Below are 21,111 nucleotides of genomic sequence, written 5' to 3'. Positions count from 1 at the left end.
CGGGACTCGGCCTGAGCTTCACAGACAGAAAACACAAACAATGTTTTTTGAGTCTACGTGATCTGAGCTCTATTTTTTTCACAAAGTTAAATGGAAGAAAATGGAGGATGAGAGACTACCGATGAGGGACACCATGTATTCACCAACGGGTTATGGCTTATAGCAGTAAGTTACCGAACTGGATTCACGCCTTGTATTACAACTTTTTTCTGAGATCTAGCGACTCTGCGGTTTACTATACATAATTACTTATAAATACATATTCAATTGTGGGCTACTCGTCAGGACATGAGATTCACAAGGACTATTGACTTATATGTGACATCATATTACCAGGAAAAGGCTACCTAAACAACAGTTGATAATTTCCTGAAACGCGCCAATCATATCATAAAGAGATTAGACACACAACTTGTTGAGGCAAGACTTAACCTGTGGGTAGAACTTTGGCAAAGACCAGAAGTAAGCAGATGAGTAACAGGACCTACGCTTCAGTGAACAGGAGTTGAATCAACAAAAGGGAGATGTGGATATATACAGATGCAAAAATTCAATAAAATGTCAAAGTCTTTCTGCTGCTGCATAAAAGAGCTAGATGGCAACTTGTCAGTCATCTCCACTTTGTGCTCCTCTAGGACTCCTGCTGCTGCTGCTGATAGGAGTGATTTCCACCCACCTACCTGAAGCCAACGCAAGACCCATTGACTTCTGGTGCAAAAATGAGAGAAGGAAGAAGATGATGGAAATGATTGTGGACAAGGTGAGGAAATTAATTATGCATTATTACTACCAACAAACCGTTGAGTCAGTATTTATTATCATATTGCAAGAGCTTTCCTAATAAACGTCTTTCCGGGCAAAAATAGGTTAAAAAATGAAAGTTGAGCGGATTGGAGTCCCTTTATTGATTTAGACATGAGTCATTTCTGTGCGTGCAATGCATGTGACAAGTTTTTTTGTTGATGTACCCAGGCTGAGTGCGAGGGCTCGGACGCTCTGCCTGCTCCTGTACAGCTCCCATGTGTTCAGGTACATGCAGCAGAATGGGCAAATAAAACTGTAAGTACTGCCTGGTATTCACTGAGGCCCACACCCACACCATCTGTTGGTCTGTTAATCATAAAACTAACAGTGCATTTCAAAAACTGGCTGCATGAATTATAGTTTTTTTTCTTTCCTGTACTTAGCAGTTCACTTATCAATGACTACAGGAAATAGTGCAAATACAAGCTGAACCTTTTGATTTTCAGTAACTCATTTCACAGTGTAATAATATGCAACTTAAGCATTTTACACATAAAACCTGCACTGCTCATCTTCCTGGACATGGATTTATTCAGCGCATCAGTACAATTCTTAGGTACGAGTAACAATCTGTTTAAGAAATGAGTTCACACACATTGAAGAAAACAAGATCTAAACTTTAAGATTATAACTGACGTAGCAAATAGCTTTGATGAGGTATACGATTCAACAATCACTGGGACAAAGACATGGCAGGAAATGTTTATGCAATATTTAACAAATACTTTCAGGGAAGTTGTTTCAGGTCTGACTACTGTGTTGTTTTACTGTGTAAAGATTATATATATATGGATAAACCTACGTATGTAAGACTTCAGTTTGAGAGCAGTTGAGTGTTCATTCAATTTAAAAGGTCTATGGTACCTGAAACCAATGCTGCCAACATTAGTGTATACATAAGTGACATCTAGGGATAAGTATTTTGTACTTAAATAGATTTAAACGATTTATTAATAAATACATGGGATTGCATTTCTTTTTGACTGTGAGGAAGTCCATCCAACTGTGTGATACACAGAACAATAAAGAGTAGCTAAAAAAAAAAATTGTCATTTGTTGCTTGAAGCATAATGACCTACGATACAGAGTTCAACAGCTAAAAAGCATCACAGTACAGAATGTTTCTACAATCAAGTACAAATACAAAAGTTGACTGTACAGTAGTTTTGAAAAGAGACAGACATGCTTTAATTCTATATCATCTATATGAAGCCTATTTTTTTTTTTTTTTTTAATGTTTGTTGAAAATGTGAATCATGAACAATAGTCTGCTGTTAAGCCAAATTCCTAAGTAGACTATTTGTAGGACTCAGGGAGAGTAATATTGTTGGCTTTCAAAGAATTAATGGCCAGATAGCAGTGGAGGTGAAGAACATCATCTTCTTGGTCTTTTTTGCATTTGAAACTAGTCTGTGATTAAGGAGTGATGATCAGAAAATGAAGACAAGTTCAGGAACAGCTGCAGCTTTGCTCCTTTGCTGGAGGGAGGAGCCTGAGGCATATAAAATGGAATCATCAGCAAAGAAATGGACATTGAAGTATTGATGAGAGAAATATGTTATTTACGGCCAATGGACCGAGGATAGATCCCAGTGGCACCCCATTTGTGAGGGTAATTTCTTATGAATACCAACATTAACAACAGCGTGAGTTTATATTTAATACAACACCACACTAGCATGATGTTGTTAGTGTTGAGCTTAAGTACAACATCATAGTCACTAACATGGCTTTGGGTTCTTATGCTGTGTTCAAATGGCATACTTGTGTACTAAAACTCATTATTTCAAGTGCAGAAGTGCGTTCACACCGTCAAGTACAGAAACATGCAGTTCACTTCAAGTACCAGGATGATGCATTCAAAACGGTCCAAAAAACGAAAACTGAAACTCTGGACACTTTTCACCCTAAACGGTCGCCATCTTGGCTCTGTAGAGGAAAGGGGCGGGGCCACCGACGTAAAGACTTTTCTAATTAAGGCGTCTGAGGAAGCTGCAGCTGTTCCTGAACATTAAACAAAAGTATTTATTTTCCACTGCATTGAGTGTGTTAAACAGAGGGCACAAAAACACCTTAATTTCCGCGTAAAATCATTAAAGCTGCAGATATGTTGGAGGGTGATGTGTTCACATACTGAGGTCATTTCCAGTCAGCGCAGAACAACACTACTCAAAAATCAATATTGCTGCACTATACAAATAACAGTCCTAAAATGGAAGAGCACTATTTGTTAGTGTACATAGGGAAGTATGGCTGGAACACAAATACTATTAAGTGCAAAAAATAAGTCGGTTTCATTTCATAGCATAGTTGTGACAGTTAGAGTGTGTGTGTGTGTGTGTGTGTGTGTGTGTGTGTGTGTGTGTGTGTGTGTCAAGCTGCCACAGAAGCGGGAAGAAGTGTTGGCGGCCCTGCAGGTGTTTCAATCTGGAGTGCAGGCTGTGAGGAAACAGATCACGTTGCAGTGTCACACCTCACTGCTGAAGAGACTGGAGCACAGTGTCGCAAATTATCTGATCATTATCAGCACACGTGAAATACAGGTAACACTTCAAAACATTGCGTGGTTTCATAAACATGAAGCACTGTGCAAACATTTAGTAACGTCAGGATTGCTCCAAAAATAATGACAGGAATAAGTATACACACATTGAGTAATGCATGATGGATACGAATATGAACATTGAAAGTACACACATAGTTTGGTGTCTCACCAGACACCAGATTTAAAACCTCTTAAAAAAAAAAACACTTTCAAATACTAAGACATTTATCAGGCAGTGATAGGTTTAGTCAGCATTGATAAGGGTTTGACTAATGGATATTCATTTATATGTAAACATCCTACACAGACATGCTATCGGCAGTTATCACCCACAAATGTCTGTATTGTTCCTGATAATCACACGTTCATCAAACCTTGCTGTCCAGTGTGAGTTTAACTGATTCGACTTTCTTACAGAGCGACGACTCGCCTTTCTCTCATTCTGCGGCGCAGAACTGTTCCAGCCAAACCAGCCTGAACAAAGTGTTGACGCAGTACAGAAATCTCCTCATTGGAAAACTGGAGCGCCTTGCTGTGGACCTCCAAGACACCGTCTGCAGAGAGGAACACACTAAAGTCAAGAATAAAGGACCTTGAAGCTAATTTAAGAAATGTCAAGGATCTTACTTGGCTGCTGAGTTAACACAGAACTGATCCAAGAGTCAGAACGATGAAGAGCGAGAGCGTCTGTCATGATAACAAAGCCCAAAGAGAAACGGACCGGAATTGGACTTCATAAAACCGTCCGCTGGTGGAAATTAGCTGTGGTTTTCCCATTTGCATTGGAGACAAGGATGGATTAAAGTGCATCATCCAGGAAGTGGCTTGACGGCCAGAAGCGGAAGCAACACAAAGGCGGATTAAAAGGTTCAGAGATCGCTCCTGTTGTGCAGGAACGGTGCGTAGAACTGTGAAGCGCATGAATCAGACGGGAAGCTAAACCCTTCATCTGTAAGTGTTCCAAGTTATGTTGGTTGATCAAATTCTTTTTTTTTTTTTTTTAATTTCCCCTCGGGGATTAATAAAGTAAATACCTACCTACCTACCTACCTACCATCAGCACCTGAGTTACAGATGTTTTAATGAGCACTGCTACGTGCGTGTTTGTGACGTCACCATGGACTCGAGCAGAGAGCGCACAGCAAACTTTTAGTCAAACTTTTGGAGAACAGAACGAAGTCGCGGGGAGCCAAAATGGAGAAGAGGTGGTGGGGAGCGACGCTTCTGTTGCTGAGGGGAAGAAACGTGTGTTTTCAACGTGCTGTGAGCGGACGTGTTGTCATATTGGAGTAACCATGGTGCCACAGCGATGGTTGTTTGCACTGGATGTTTTCCCTCAGACTCCTCAGAACGTCACAGTACAACTCGGTGTTGACAGTCTGACTCTGGGGGACAAATGCACGGTGCACTATCCAGTGAAAGTCAAAAGAAACACACCTGGCTGCTCTATTGACCTCAGTCATCCAGGTCAGGGTCAATGCAGGTTTTATCCAAAGGCAACGCAATAAACTAAAAATAAGTCCTGTTTCCTTTGATGTTCATTCTGAAACCACAAAGGCACACAGACCAGTGGTCACAAACATTGTGTAACATGGGTGATGATTTTAATCAAGCCACGTAACGTGGAATACTTACTCACGAAGGTAAAACCTTCTCCCTGCTCCGTGTACATCAGGGTGTTGCACTCCTTTCGCGTGCAACAGGAACAGTCTCCTCGTAGCCCGTATAGTTTTGACTTAAATGTCATAAACCTCACAAGGAGTAAGAGTTTCTGCAGAACTATGAAGTGTGGAAAACCTCTGAAAAGGCAATGGAAGCAGTTATTACAAGTCCTTACTGAAAGAAACACGAGTGCAAAGGTGCTCTGTGACGAATGCTGAGGTCAGCATGCTAGCGTGCTGACGATGACAATGGTAACAATGCTAGCATTAAGCCAGATTCATAATAGATTTGCTTCAAATCCCTACTTTGTGTGATAGCGCCGAACACAAACACTGAGGCTTCCAATAGTTCTGCAGGTATTCGGTCATAAATCAGGGTATTGAACAAACTGTAATTTTTGGGATCACCAAAGTCAATAGCTTTGAGGACCATCAACTTAATTACGAAATGTCATCAAATCATTGTGCTGAGAAATATCATACTGGACTAAATGTCTGAAACAACCAAACGAACGACAGACCAACATTGCCAGATGAAATATTTGAGATATTTGAGAAATATTGAGGAGTTTGTGTTCTTTAGATTCAAAGGCCACGTATATTGAACAACCACGGCGGCAGGGCGGCACGGTGGTGCAGTGGTTAGCATTGTCACCTCACAGCAAAAAAAGGTTCCGGGTTCGAATCCGGTCCTGGGCCTTTCTGTGAGGAGTTTGCATGTTCTCCCTGTGCTTGCGTGGGTTCTCTCCGGGTTCTCCGGCTTCCTCCCATCATCCAAAAACATGCACCTCAGGTCAGGTTACCTGGCGCTGCGCTAGTGGCAGCCTGCTGCAGCATCTCCCACCTGGGAGCCCCCCTGCTGTAGCGAAGACATTTCCCCTCGGGGATTAATAAAGTGAAATAAAAAAATAATAAAAACAAAACAGCTGATAGTGACAGAACATTTTCACAAGAAGTCTTTCAGAGAGAAACTAAGTGCTGTTCTCATATATCTTGGCTTTATTTCAGACGCCCTCAGAATTTCACAATTGTTTCCAGATAATAAATCTAAGTAATGACTGCCTGTCTATACTAGTGTTAAAATGAGCAGCGGGTGCCAATGCACTTTATTGCTCATGCTTCTTCACCAGAGTGCAATGAAAGACTGTGACTGCAGCACCCTCTGTGGGTGCCGGGTGAGAGGTGCATCCCTCCTTCAAGCTGGGACTTGAACTGTGTATCTTTAGGCCCTTGTCTGCAGGGAAAACTTTGGTGACGATTTTAATTGCCAGTCTTTTGGAAAGAGAAAAGGCAAAGAATGAATAGATCCTGTTAAAGTCAAAGCTCTTTACAATATGAAACAGATACAGTCTTAGAATCTCCCTCACTTTATTGAAATGTAGTGAAAAGTCAACTTTGAACTTTGTAGAGCTGCAAAACAGAGTGTGCTTCAACAAAATAGATATCTATATTACTAATATACAATTTGACTTTAGACATAGAGAAACATCAGTGTTTATAATACAGAGAAGTATATGTAGAGAGAACTTGTTTGTCTACATAACTTTTATAATTTGTGTGGATACTGTATTTGGCATATATGTATGATATGTAAAATATGTAAACTGATGCAGCATTATATACAGGCTACGATATAATATGGAATAATCACTAAACCATCTCAGTTTCTCGAAAATTCGTTTAGACTGCGAGTCAGATTCTTTTATGTTTTAATGTTATTTATTTACTGCAGAGGACTTCGGACGGTTTGTGGCGGGAGTTGGATCATCACACCGCTGCACCACTCTGTTATGTGGATCACATTTATTATGAACAGATTTATTCAGCATTTATTATAACTTTTAAAGTTCCAAATGTGAGTGAGGTTTACGATCGTATTTGGGGAACACATAAGAGAAAAAAGAGAAGGAGCTTGTTTGGTTTAATCTTAAATCTTTGTCCTATATTGCACTGTATTTTATTAGATTATTGTTACATGCAGGATGGCCCAAGATAGACTTGACCAAAAAGCTAACATTGTTTGTAAAAATGTGCTTTCATAGAGGTTATGGTATATCACTAAGCCAGAATAAACTGTGTGACATATTACACTCCAATTTACACTTCTTTTTTTTCTTACTCCCTTTTGCATTTGACAGTTAGCCTCCATAACGATGCATGAATTGATGATAACAAACATTTAGAATTGCGCCTGGCCTACAAGTAAAGTTGAGTAGTTATATTCACCATTTTTTTTTTTTTTTTAAAGGTTTAAAGTTTTTTGTTGAGGCAACGTTTTCAGATGTTGGGTGGTTGAACTTGCTGCAGCTCCGGGGAGCAGGTGCCGGAAGAATGCAGTGCTCTGATTGGTCCGTGTTTAGGCGGTCACATGACCGAGAGCAACAGGCTGGAAACATCTGGGGGGGAAACACAGGACGTTTGTCAAGGTAAACATGAACCGACCAAAACCGGAAGTTGTACACGTTATCTCCAAAACAAAACGTTAGTGTCTTTGATACATGTACTGGTAAATTATGCTCATTCATTGATTTATTTATTTTTTTGAACTAGTCTGTGGCGGTTATCTACACATGCTGATTTATACGTTATTGTACTGCATTTGCGTCGGCGGTGAAGTTTTCTTTGTTGCTAATTTGTCTTGTAGTATTTACTACAAGCAATATATGAGCTCGTCAATGGCTTTTATACTGAAAGTCCTGACCGGAAGTTGTCCCCGTGATGGAGGCTCATTAGTGTTCGTACGTCACATGATATTTTGTTCAATAGTTGCACGAAGAGACGATACGGAGCAACACGGGCTGGACGCTGGTAGTTTGTCATTTTATCACTATATGAAGGAAGTGCCCGGTTTAAAATGTAGGTTCACCACGCGGCTTCTGTTTAAAGTCTTTCTTCTTTTTTTAATCACTCATGAAAGTACTTGTTTCCTGCCTCGCTATGTAGCTGGTTGAAGTCCAGTTTTCAGCTGCTGGCCATCAGGTCACTCATGCACCTTTTTAACCTTTGGAAAACCCTTCGGAAGCATTTCATTGACGTGTTCGGAGATTTTCGGCGAAACAGCCGTATTTCCGGGGTTAAAGCGGAGTTGGGAGCTCTTTATGAAGCTGTGAAGCTTTTGTCCAGCGGCAGGTTTCACGATGACAGAGCGGACTGCTCTCCTCCACTACCGCCTCTCCACCAGCGTCAATGAGTCCGAGCCGCCGTCCCCTCCGGCCGGGGAGGCCGTGGAGCAGCACCCGGGCGGCCCCCGGCAGAGGTCTGGCCAACAGCAGCAACCGAAGAAACTCTCCATCTTCTTCGGTGTGGTGATCCCGACCCTGCTGTCGATGTTCAGCGTGGTGGTCTTTCTCAGAATAGGTGAGTACCCGTGATGACCGATGTTTGCTGAAATCACTGCACACGGCGCTGTGTTTTCCGAACAACCGAGGTGCACCAAACCCCATTCAAAAATTCAGAGGTTTTAATGTCAGTACGAATTCAGGGTACATAACCAGATTTTAACTTGCTTAGTGTTCATTGGTGAATTCAGCAAACAAATCGTCCTGAAAATACGACTCGTTGCAGTCATGTCTTTTAAACTTTTTAAGTGTTAACTGTTTTTCCACCTGAATAGCAACGCAGGGCAATAGTGAGCAACTCAATGAGATCCTTTCACTACAACTAATTTGTGCTTTGATGAATCCCTTTAAGTCTTTGATCCGTTTTATGAATTCAGGAGGCCACTGTTCATGAGGGAGCTTTGAATTGGAGGTAAATAAATTGCACGGGGACTTTTAAGCTTTGCAACAGTCACTCAGAGATACCTGTACTGTACTGAAGGGTCCCGTTGTCGTTTCTGGCATCTGGCAGCCTTGCATACCTGGATAAATGCTGAGAATCACCTACAGGGATCTTTATTAGGTTCATCACTAGTGTTTTTACATTAAACCCCTCGGCATCTCGCTTAGTTTTGCATATAAAACGTAATGTGGATGAATTCCTCCAGTTTGTAGGAAAGTTTTTCCATCCTTATCTATTGTATCGGGTCAGGCGTAACTTTTGTCATGCAAACTTGTTCCAATCTCAATAAAAGTTTGTTGATGGCAAAAATATTTAAATTTGCAGCAGCTCGTGTTGACGGTTAAGGTCGTTGAGAGATGAGCTTCAGACAGTCAGACATTAATGCTTCAGTGTCAGAGTTATTGTTCAAGTTCTTACTGCTGACGAGGAAGGAACTCCCGTCTGTCATTGTGGTCCATGTCAGGATGGTAAGAGTTATGTCGTCCCAGTAATCAAAGTGAGCTATTAATCACACTGTAATTCAATCTGCACTTTCCCAATCGGGCTGTCAAACTTCAGATAACTGTGAAGCACTACAAAGCAGCTTTTCACATTTCACACCATCTTCTCTCTCATCTCTGCTCCAGTTATTTCAGTCGTGTGTTTCTCTCCAAGTGGTTTTCTAAGTTTTTCATTCTTCCCTTCCCCCGCCCCCCAACAACCCTCTCCCCCCACTCGGTCTCGTGAGACGTCAGCTGCTGTATAGTGGACACACACACACACACACACACACACACACACACACACACACAGACTCACATGGGCACACATAGTAGCTGCCTGTGTGAGATTTCAGACTGCTGCTCTCTACTCTTATCATGTTAGTCTGCACAGGAACTCAGAGGTTTCATTGCAGATGTGAAACTGCAGTCAATTTATCAAACCTGATAAGAGACATCAATAAAGATGAAGAGACTTCTGTGTTGTTGTACAGCATTTCTTAAAAAAAAAAAAAAAATCAAACTGCCTTCATACACTTAGTACCCTGGCCTTGCATATCCTAGTAAATCAAATTATGTTTTTATGGTATTTAAAAACATTAATTAATGTTAAACAAAGTAAACTTTTCATGCATGTATAAACCAAGCACACTTCCTTCCTCCCTACCTTCTAGGTTTTGTTTTTTTTTCAGATGAGATTTTAGTTCTGCTGCTTTACGATCATGTGACATCCATCTAGAAAACATGCTGCTAGTCAGTCATTGATCTTACATAAATATATACAGCCAAGGGTCACAGTATAGTAGAAAGTGGTGATGTGTAGGAAATGTGTGTCTAACATGGTGTAAAGTGACCCAAATACGTTGTCCCACACTTGAACGGATGCACTTGACTTGACCTACAGAGATGTGAGATTTTTAAATTACATCAGTCTTCCAAAACAAGACCAAAATAGGCTCAAAAAAGCTGCTTGTGCTGACGGAATAAGGAGTCTCTTTTTTAATGGCTCTTGCTCTTGCAGTGACCTGCAAGCTACATCATCTCTAATCAGTTTTAAAATAAATGTAACCACAGTTTTTACAACATACAACATAATTCATTTAGTCACACATTTTCTGTGTACAGCCAGCCTCCACTGTAACGCGTGAACATTAGTCATTACTCTGTACTACTTGTAAGATCTTGTTTTTTTTTGTTGTTGTGTTTTTTTTGTATGTTATCAACGTGCACTTGACTTGTAACTTCGCTATCTTCTTGGCCAGACCAAAATTGAAGTTTTTTTTACTTGGTTAAATCCAAAACTAACACGATTTTCTGTAGCTGTTTTATTGGCTTTATACATAGCCACACTTTCCCCCTTTTTTTATTTTTTTTTAATTTTTTTTATCTCTTTGATAAAATAGTACTTTATTTAAATTGGAAACCACGTACTTTCTGGTACAGATAATTCCAACTACCGACTTTACTGTTACAGTTGATGAAGAAACTAGAAGCTGGAATCTCCCCCGACAATTTCCAATTTTACTTTCACAGAAGTGGGACTCTTCTGATCAGTCATTTTACCCTCGAGATGTTGCTTTCGTTTTAACTTCTTCATGGTTTTTCCAAAATGTTTTCATCATAAACTGTCAGCAAACATAAACCCAACGTCTGTGACACAAACTCTATGATGGGAACAGTGTGTAATCGAGGCTATTTTGCCACGTTGAGTGCTCACATCCTCCTTTTACTGTGCGTCTGGACGTTCCCAACGAGTGGAACTTCCTTCTTCTCATACCATTCTGGTGAAAACGTGCCAGACTAACGTTCTGCTTTTAACCAGCTGACCAGATGGTCGCAGTTTTATCTGACTGTGTTTGTGTCTTTTGTATTGTGTAGGATTTGTGGTGGGACACGCTGGAGTATACCAAGGCATTGGCATGTTCCTGGTGGCTTACTTCATCATCTCTATGACCGTGCTGTCAGTCTGCGCTATCTCCACCAACGGAGCCCTGGATGCCGGGGGAGCCTATTGTATCCTCTTCACACACACACACACACACACACACACACACACACACACACACACACACACACACACACACACACACACACACACACACACACACACACACTCACTCACAATCATATGACGTCTGCATGTGACAGTCAGGGCAGTATTGGTAACGTTGTTAACTCTGAATGGAAATATTTATCCAAATATTTTAACATAATACAATATATTGACATAAAATCAGTATTTCAACTTAAAGACACGGTTGCATTTATTTTGAGCCCTTGTTTAACTGGTTAGAAGTTAGCATGATCCATAGTGCCATATCAGCCACTTTTATAGGAAACGCGCCACGTTGAAATAAACCAGAATTATCCTTTAAATATTTGGGATTGAGCCCAGCATGTTTGCATCCCATAAATTCGGTAAAATTCCTTAATCAGTGCTGTTCTGAAGTCGCAACAGGCCATTTTAAGTGTGATCTTGGATGGAAAGATGCGTTACATATCCAGTACATCTAATACATGCACATTATGCAGCTCTGTCTCCAAGGCATTCAGTTTCTGCTGCAGTGACCTCCCGCAGATGATTATGAAAGATTAAAGCTTTAAACTTTTGGTCATTGGAAATAATTGAGCAGCTTACTGTTTCATAAATTTTTATTAGCCCATTTTGCCCAAATGCTGCATTATATTTTTGTGTCGTTGGCTTAGACACGCTGTTATAGTGTTTCATCTTTCCAAACATGTACATATCTGTTGTACAATTGGCTGTATGTAAAAGTGAATGTAGGCTCAGGGTCTGAAAAGTGAAGCCAATGTGGAGGTGCTTTATAGAGTGCTTAAAGTGCAGTACTACTGCGGCCCACAAGGGGCTGGCTCCAATAGAGTCCCATTCATCTTCTCTTGGGAAGTCAATTAATTTCAGTCATTAGCTTAGTTTACTCGCTCTGATCAGTTTTTCTGGTGGTCCTTCTAAAACTAACTCCCATCATTGATTAAATGTTAGGCTTCAAAAAGGGGCTTGTTTGAGGGATACCTGGTTTAGTGAGCAGTGAGGTCTGAATATCGTCTCTTCTGGCACCAAAAATACACGACAGCGACGGCAAAAATGCCAGACTGGAGGCTTCGAAACGGGAGTTCACAAGCCGATGGGTTTGCCAGCTGTTTACCTTCTTTTAAGTCTTATGCCAAACTAAGCTACCCGGCGCCTGGCTGTAGCATAGCAAACACAACGGTGGTGGTAACACAAATGAATTTCCCAAAAAGCCTATTTTGTTATCCAACAAAACAAGCACACTTTGCCTTAACTGACCTCTCAGACATGATCAGCCGAGCGTTGGGTCCGGAGTTCGGCGGCAGCATCGGCATCATGTTCTTCCTGGCGAACGTGTGCGGCAGTGCTCTCTTTGTGCTCGGCCTGGTTGAAGCCATCGTGGCCACATTTGGAGCTCCAGAAGGTAAGTTGAGGTTTTACAGCTGCGATGATACCGCCACATCAGCATTATTTAACACTGCTTCTCAAAAATCTGTCATCATTATGCTTTATCATGAACATCCGAGAAGATAATGCGATTCGGAGCGACGTATTTAACAGTGGGAAGATGAGGCAACTGAACTTTATTTGAAAGAAACCAGAGAATATTAGTGACAATAAATTGTTATTTTTAGTTTACAACACAGAACACACATCATAGACAAGATAAACAACTTATCTGTTAACTTTTTTTGCTGTGACTTGGATGAGAAGAATAATACCTCAGGTCTGCACAGTAGATATAAGCAGTGTAGCTTAGCATAGCAACAATGTTTTGTTTTTCATTTAACTTTTATTATTAATCAAAGGTAATACAACATGTTAATTAGTGAGGTCTGACTGGTGGATTTTTTTTTCTACCTTTGTACAGAGGTACGCGCTTTCCCTGTTTCTAGTCTTTGAGCTAAACTAAGTGGCTGATGGATTTAATTTAATCTTTACAGTAGACTTGTGAGTGTAATATTGATCTTATCGTCTAATTATTAACAGTGTATTTCCCTGAATGTCAAACTGACCTCACATGCAAATCATTGATTTTACAGAATAAAGCTCAATACCTAGCTGTTTTTTTCCCCATCTAATGTAAATGGAAACACGGAGCATAGCCTCCTTTAGAAAACAGCTTAACCAAACCCAGAGGTCATAGTTATAGAAACTTATGGAAAATCATGGAAAAGTCTTTAATATGTTAGTGCAAGGCACTGGTGAGAACATTCAGCATGATAATAAATAAGAAATGCTTAAGCTGCTCAGTAACTTAGTCAAATAACAATAACACTGTTGTCTGTGTTTCTTGGTTGTTTATATATAAAATATGTATATATACTGTACTGTATAAACTGTATATACTGTGCATTTTATATTTAATATTTTTTTTACTGTTATTTTATTGCTTTTTATTATTTTATTATTTTATTGATTTCCTGTATGCTGCTGTAGCGATAAAAGTTCCCCTTGGGGATTAATAAAGTAACTACCTAACCTAACTGACTGAGAAAATCTCATGTGACTGTGAAGCAGGACGTTTCTAGAAACGATCAGGCCGTCGGTAAAACATGCTGAAAAAATTGAGAGTTTTCTGTTGCTGGTTTGGAGCTTTTGAAACGCACCTCTTCATATTCACCTTTTGTGTTATAGCATCATGCTATAAACATTAAGATATCACCGTCACTAAGACGCCCCTCTCATCTCGTCCTCTTCCTAGACGGGACAGTGGCCACTTCCGCGTACCAGATCCTGCCGTCGGGCTACTGGTGGTCCCTGCTTTACGCCACCGGCGTCGCCCTGCTGTGTCTGCTGGTGTGCCTGGTGGGAGCCCACATCTACGCCAAGGCCACCTTCCTCATCTTCCTCGTGGTCATATTTGTCCTGGGCACCGTCTTCGTCAGCTTCTTCGCGACGAGCCCTCGAACCATCTTACTGCCCAGGTCCGCCGTGTTCAACGGGACGGGCCCCGGGTTTCCCACCACAGCCAATTTTACGGGCTTCAAGCTGGACACGCTGCTCGGGAACCTGAAGGGTAAGAGGGAGGAGTTCAGGGCCAAACATGACAAACGAGGTGTGCTCATACCAATCATGTTAGGAGGGACTCATTAGGAGTGACTTATCCTCCTGAGATCCAGATGAAAAAAGGTTTTGCAAATTAGAATGTTTTTAGATCATTTAAGTATTTGTGTTTGAAAGAAACATATTACAGCAATTTTTGTTTGGGCTGTCCACTATGAAGGACATTGAATAAAAGTTATATTTTAAATGGTTTAAAATTACTGCACCCTTCTGAAATTGTACTAAATTGAATTTCAGACTCTCAGATTTAAAACAATCTGATTATTAGCAACAGAAACACAATATCTGCAAAAAATTTTATCAATTGTTGCCAAAAAACTGTAGACGTTGAGACGCCCGCCATTATGAAAAGAAAGTCGCGTGCCCTGTTAGCCAAACCCCTGCAACTATTGCATCACTAAAAGCCCAGGATGTCCTCTAGACAGCACAGTTGGAATCAGTTAGATTGCATAAATATTATTGGACTTTAAGTCTCAGATTCATGTCCCCCAAAGAGGTCAATAACTTTTAAACAATAACTTTTCCATTTTAATTTGGACCAAAGAAAACTAACTTTAATGGGGATTGCAAAGCGTTCAGGAAGTAGTTGGCTCGGCACTAAGACAGAAAACTTCAAGTCAGAATCAGACAGAAGTTACCATCAGGCATGTCGTATCAACCTGAAAAAAACTGCTGAGTCATTCAGGAGCTGAAAGACGAGCTATGAAGTGTGGACAGTGTCCTTTATGCTAGTAGATAAAGGAATGCAACATTTGACAACAAAATGATACTTAATCAATTTCCTTTTAATTTAATTACAGTCTGGACCAATTTGTCTCTTTTCAAACCTTTTTTTTTTTTTTAGTAAGAAGGCACAAATAGATCTTTTTTCTTTTTCAAATCTTTGATAGATTAAAAAAAAAAAAAAAGCATAATTTTAAATGAGTTAATCATATTGAATTCCGTGTAATTACAGTAATCCACTTTTACTCCCAAATTTGAGTACAAAAATAATAAATGAACCTCAGAGATGCTGTGAGGAAGATGGAGTTACCTTTGGACAGAGCTGCTGTGCTAAGCTAAGACAACCAGCCGCTGATGGTAGCTTCACATTGACCGCACAGACATGACGGCGAACAGCATCGTGAGTCATCCAGTGCCTCATGATCGCAGCTGCCTTTGTGCGGATGTTGACACCAACCGGTGGGATTGGAGTCGTAATGATCCCTCACCGCTGCTAAGAAAGCAAGCAAGCGAGGCCTCGGAGAGTGCTGCCCGCGTGCCCCGGTTTTTCTCCGAGCGTGTAATCTTCTTCCGGCACTAACGAAAGTTCCGATCGGTCTGTGATTAGATGTTGGGCGCGTTCTCCCGATCTTAATAACTAAACCAGCACGCCGATCTGTTTGCAGGGATTTATATCCAAGCACATGATTACTGAGCGAACTGCTGCAACTCTGGCATGCTCACGTGAAAATGATTACACACACACTATCTCACTCTCTCACTCTCATTCACAGGCTCTGAATAATCCTGATAACTCAAACACAAGAAAACGCACATACACATAAAATGTAAAATTGATTTCATGATTAGAACGGACATTGTGAATAGTTTCGAGTCCAGAAAAAGGGTCTAGAAAATGATCGTGTTTACTGGATCAAAGGGCCTGAATTTCAGACTCTACGGCCCGTTTGCACGGTTGAATTGATGGCTTTACAAACACACGGTCACTACAGGTTTTAGAGGTTTTGTTTGTGTTTGAACTCTCCGATGTAAAACTGAAATTATTCTCTAATTAATAAAAGGGCAAAAAGTGCAGATTAAATAAGTTGAAAGTGTTAGTTATGACTCATGTTAGACAGCTTTGGGATTAGTGATCAAAAGTCTCCTCTGTCCTTGCATATGCGACACATTTCCCATCGTGCACACTCAGCCTCATCAAAGAAGATTTGTTTTCTTGAATATTGGTGTCTTGTCGCGAATGGAAAAGACAGAGTGGATGTTCTCACAGCTCGAAGCTGTGAACAGAGTTTTTCCAGATAAATCATGTGATAGAGTCGGCGGCTCTGTAAACAACAGGAAAGGTTGCTCAAGACTTGTTTTCTCAGATGCTCGCAAACATGATGAAGTTTGGCGTGCGAGCAGGTGCAGAGGTGTCTGCCAACAAACCAAATTGAACTTTCTCTGAAGAGACTGATGGTGCTGATAAAAGCGCAACTACAGGGACTTATCTGTTGTTGTCTTCCTGCAGCCGACTACGCCGTAGATTACACAACTGGAACCATGATGACCTTTGCCACCGTTTTCGCTGTGATGTTCAATGGCTGCACCGGCATCATGGCGGGTTCGAACATGTCAGGTAGGATGTGTGCGTGTGTGTGTGTGTGTGTGTGTGTGTGTGTGTGTGTGTGTGTGTGTGTGTGTGATCTGATTATCTGTGGGTGGGCGTACAGTCAAACCCGTCTCCTCCACCAGGCGACCTGAAGAATCCCAGCTACTCCATCCCCCGCGGCACCATCACAGCCGTCATCTTCACCTTTATCATCTACATCATGCTCATCGTGCTGGTGGCCTGCTCCTGCGACCGGTCAGTAACACGTGTAACATAGTTTTACTATTTTGCGTTTCACAGTGTTCCGGTTTGATACTACTTTTAATTACTGTGATGCATTCAGTTCTGTCATGAACATCCACAAACAAGCAAACAGCAGCGAATAGCGTATTAGCGCACAATTAAGCGTATTAAAATCGCGATCTCGATTCTAAATGCCGACTGCATCAAAAGAAACGCTCCCACTTCCCCCTCAACAGAAAACAATGTGGTGACGCAGAGCAGCAGAAACCAGCTGTGAGGAAACTAAACCATGAGAGAGAAATCCATGAAGCTGCTCCGTGTAGGCTAAAAACAAAGTGGATGCGCCAGTGTCATGCCAAGTTGTGCCCGCCCGCTGAGAACAGCATGCACCTCACGGGTCTACTGTTTAAAAACAATGTCATCTTCTTTGTACAGTTAATCAGTGGTGATCGATTTTGCTGATAAAACCATTCGATTCGTATTAAGCTAATATTTTACGTTTTCTTACTTGGAGATAAAGAGTGCAAGCATTTTTCATTGGAACTGATTTTAGTTGCCGAGTAACGCAGCCCGTTATTTTCAGCTTAGGTCAGCCGAAATTCACATTGTCGAAAATATGCATCTCGCAACCTGCGTGCAATTCTCTGTGGGCAGGCAGAATTCTGCAGAACACCGGTCCTGTATCAGACACCGTTATATTGCTTTTGGGCTCTATCAGGTAAAGTGAGTGCAATAAACATTTATATATATATAAAAAAAAAATATATATATATATCCTGATCTCAATTCTAAGCAAAACAACAAAACAAAACACGTGATTCTCTTTTCATCCGCGATCGTGCAGCATGAATAAATCGCCTCAGGGGACTTTGCATAGTAAATAGAAAGACCTTTCAGTACACATATCCAAACAAGTTGATTAAACCGTTGAGTATGAATGTGTTCCTGCAGTAATGGATGTTTGCATGTTTTATTTTCATCAGATGAAATCCAATACTTAGAGGCTATCAGATCATGCAGACAGAGTTCATTTTCTGCTTCACTAAACAGAATCAGCGCAGAGGTGGCCAATTTCAAAACCATTTATTCCAACTGCATGTTATCCGACACCAGGTGTCAGTTAACCAATCCAACGACTGCAGCATGTGTACACGAACGTGGACAAAATAATGGGAACAAGCTTCGCCACCGGGTCTCTGTCCTCACTCATTTACTTGATACAGATAACAAGTGAGGATCCTCACATCGTTCATTCAGTGGTCTGTATATTTGTCTGTGTCATCACTCTAATGCAGCACCTATCGTATAAAAGTGCACAAACACTTAAAGTGACTGACAGATAACTGGATCAGGCTACAGTTGGCAACAGTGCAGTGGGCACATGGGTGACTTTGGTACCTGTGTACGCTCTGCTGTTAAGGTTAGAGCAGCTAAGTCTTCCAGTCCTCCATGAAGCAGTTGGTATTTACTTTTTTCTATTTATTTGTCCTCACTCTCCATCTCTCTCTATCCGTCTCTCTCCATCCGTCTCTCTCCATCCGTCTCTCTCTATCCGTCTCTCTCCATCGGTCTCTCTCCATCCGTCTCTCTCTATCCGTCTCTCTCCATCTGTCTTCTGCTGAGTGCCAGAGTTCAGTATTGACGTAGCTCTAAAGTGAGTGTTGCCAGGGTGCTAAACTGACATGACGGTGCTATAAAAGAGCATTGGAGATCAATACAGCTATCATTTACCCTGCTGCACCGTCCTCCCTGTATCTGCCTACCACACACACACACACACACACACACACACACACACACACACACACACCCTTTCTCTACTTCTGCAGTGTTATATATTTTCCTGGAGAATCAAGCGTTACTTGTGCTCTGTATCTGCGTATGTTTCCAAATGCTTCTCGTCTGCTGTAGTTATCTAAATATGTACAAAACTATACGTTGTGTAGTTCTATTGGTAGATTTAACGTTGGATACGCAATTATTTGGTCGTCACTGACGGTTGGAGGCTGTGGGACAAGTTAACACTGAGCTCAGACTCACATGACACAACACGGAGACCACAAGGCGGCCCTCACATGACTTGTGTGTGTGAAGCCTTGTTCACATGTCAGATTATAGCGTGTCTGAGGTGATAACTGAGGTGAGCTGATTTTGGGCGGCACGGTGGTGCAGTGGTTAGCATTGTCACCTCACAGCAAAAAGGTTCCGGGTTCGAATCCGGTCCTGGGCCTTTCTGTGCGGAGTTTGCATGTTCTCCCTGTGCTTGCGTGGGTTCTCTCCGGGTTCTCCGGCTTCCTCCCATCATCCAAAAACATGCACCTCAGGTCAGGTTACCTGGCGCCGCGCTAGTGGCAGCCTGCTGCAGCAGCTCCCACCTGAGAGCCCCCTTGCTGCAGTGAAGAAATTTCCCCTTGGGGATTAATAAAGTGAAATAAAAAATAACACATGCGTAGATCTGCACCTATTTGTGGTCAGTCAAAACTTACCGGGGACACATATGGACACACACAGCAGGGAGTCCTAATCATGGCTGCTTGTACCCCAGCAGAAAAGAAATGATGTTTTCATTCGGAAAAAAAACATTCCATATACCGAGTGAGTTGAAGATTACGTGTTGCGACTGAGAGCGCGTGAAAACGAGTTAGCAAATGAGTGAAGAGGTCAAAGGGTGCATGAAAGTAATGCATCAGTGGTTGAGATACATGGCTACATTAATCAATGGACTGATCGTTGAAGTTGTTGGATGATAAACGGTGACAAAAGTAAAGGTTAAACAGTTGAAAAAGATAATAATTGATGAATAGTTTGAATAGATAGCTAAACGAATGTATAAGCAGCTGAAAGAGTTGGCATGAAGTAAACGATAAATGGTGGAAATGGTCAGCTTGGAAATGTTTTTGAAAGGATGACTAAAAGTATTTGCTGGAAGTCACTGATAAAAAGTGGTATATGGAAATATGAAGGATTCATTGTTGAGACAGTTCCTTAAATGGGCAGATGAATTCTGTGATTTTGCTCAAATTAATGGAGAAACAGTTGAACTAAATGAGAAATGGACAAATGGTTGAAATAAGTAAATTAATGGAGAATCAGTTGACCAAAGCTCGAAATGTCACTTGTTAGTGTACTTGGCTGTGAATTTCGACAGCGTAGTGTTGGCTCAAATCGCACACTGCTGTTCTGCACTTAGCAGAAATAAGCGTAACATTTGAACGCATCACCTGCCGACATATCTGCTGGCTTTTATTATTTTACCCAGAAATGAACATTTATTCATGTCCTCCGTTTAACACGCGCAATAAACATACTGACGTCTTCTGTCTGACAACAGTTTAGAAGTACTTGGTGAAAAATGATCACTTTTGTGTGGACGTGCACAACTTTCACTTGTGTAATCTTCTTAAACACCTGCACCTCGCTGGACCGCCGCAATTAGGAAATGCTTTAGGTTGCTGCGTTGCCATAGTGACGAAGGTGGAGGGGAAAAAGTGAAATCCTTAATTTGAATGAGTACACTGTTTGAGTACTTGTGTACTGCATTTTACCACTTAAGAACTCAAATCAGCAAATATAAGTATGCGATGTGAGACGCAGCCACAGTTAGCATAAAGTAACAACTAAATTGGTTAAATAGATGCTGTAGCTAAACGTATCGGAAAGGTTGTTAAAATGGAAAACTAAAAGTATAGCAGGTAGCAGTGGGATAGCTAAAAAGTAAAGGTTAAACCGTTTAAATAGTTCCCTGAAAGTTTTGACGGAGCAGAAGTTGACCATTAAGTAGCTAAATTGACAGATGAACCCTGATATCTGTCTGTCAGTGGAGCGCCTGCTAATCTAAACATAACTAAATAATGACAACATGAAAACGTAATGTTTAAAAAAAAAAAAATTAACAGTGTTAAATAACATCCTGTTTAAAGCACATTGAAAGGAAGACATTATGAACCTGATGGGTGGTGCTGATCAAAAGGTACTTGAGTTCAGGCTCTGAGGAGTCCTCAAACATAAAAAGGCCGGTAATTAAAGGAACACAGTCAGCAATGTAGTGGAAATGCAAATGCCTCCCCACAATTGATTAGGTTTTTAGAGTAGTTTTTTTTTTTTTTTAAAGTCTATTGAGGTGTTATAGCTGATTGTCCCTTCAGCCTCCTTTTCCTGCTGCGTGCTCGACAGCTTACTGTAATGGTGACCAA

At 41.1% G+C, this 21,111-nt stretch overlaps 2 protein-coding genes across 2 annotated transcripts in view; both read left to right on the top strand.

The window, feature by feature from the left end:
- Positions 1–4,874, top strand: thpo (thrombopoietin). The gene is made up of 5 exons (XM_069147265.1): positions 1–165; positions 636–760; positions 973–1,059; positions 3,183–3,347; positions 3,767–4,874. Exons 1-5 carry the CDS (start codon positions 153–155, stop codon positions 3,944–3,946), a joined length of 570 nt encoding a protein of 189 aa, XP_069003366.1. The 5' UTR covers positions 1–152; the 3' UTR covers positions 3,947–4,874.
- A 2,914-nt stretch (positions 4,875–7,788) lies between these two features.
- LOC138197002 (solute carrier family 12 member 9) overlaps positions 7,789–21,111 on the top strand; it is a 70,179-nt gene continuing 56,856 nt past the window's right edge. Inside the window, exons 1-6 of the mRNA XM_069147437.1 lie at positions 7,789–8,367; positions 11,148–11,282; positions 12,584–12,721; positions 14,003–14,317; positions 16,595–16,702; positions 16,819–16,930. Coding sequence (XP_069003538.1) covers positions 8,148–8,367; positions 11,148–11,282; positions 12,584–12,721; positions 14,003–14,317; positions 16,595–16,702; positions 16,819–16,930 — 1,028 coding nt within the window. The 5' untranslated portion in view covers positions 7,789–8,147. The remainder of the gene's footprint in view (positions 8,368–11,147; positions 11,283–12,583; positions 12,722–14,002; positions 14,318–16,594; positions 16,703–16,818; positions 16,931–21,111) is intronic.

Source organism: Embiotoca jacksoni, unplaced genomic scaffold (assembly GCF_022577435.1).
Source record: "Embiotoca jacksoni isolate LCO1_2020_lvr unplaced genomic scaffold, fEmbJac1.0.p SCAF_14, whole genome shotgun sequence".
Taxonomy (NCBI): domain Eukaryota; kingdom Metazoa; phylum Chordata; class Actinopteri; family Embiotocidae; genus Embiotoca; species Embiotoca jacksoni.
This window is presented reverse-complemented; position numbering and strand designations above follow the sequence as displayed.

What these genes read in the sequence shown, in the direction of transcription:
- thpo (XM_069147265.1), top strand. An exon ending in CAGAATGGGCAAATAAAACT is followed by an intron (nt 1,060 to 3,182) that starts GTAAGTACTGCC and finishes GTGTGTGTCAAG; the next exon opens with CTGCCACAGAAGCGGGAAGA. An exon ending in TCAGCACACGTGAAATACAG is followed by an intron (nt 3,348 to 3,766) that starts GTAACACTTCAA and finishes ACTTTCTTACAG; the next exon opens with AGCGACGACTCGCCTTTCTC.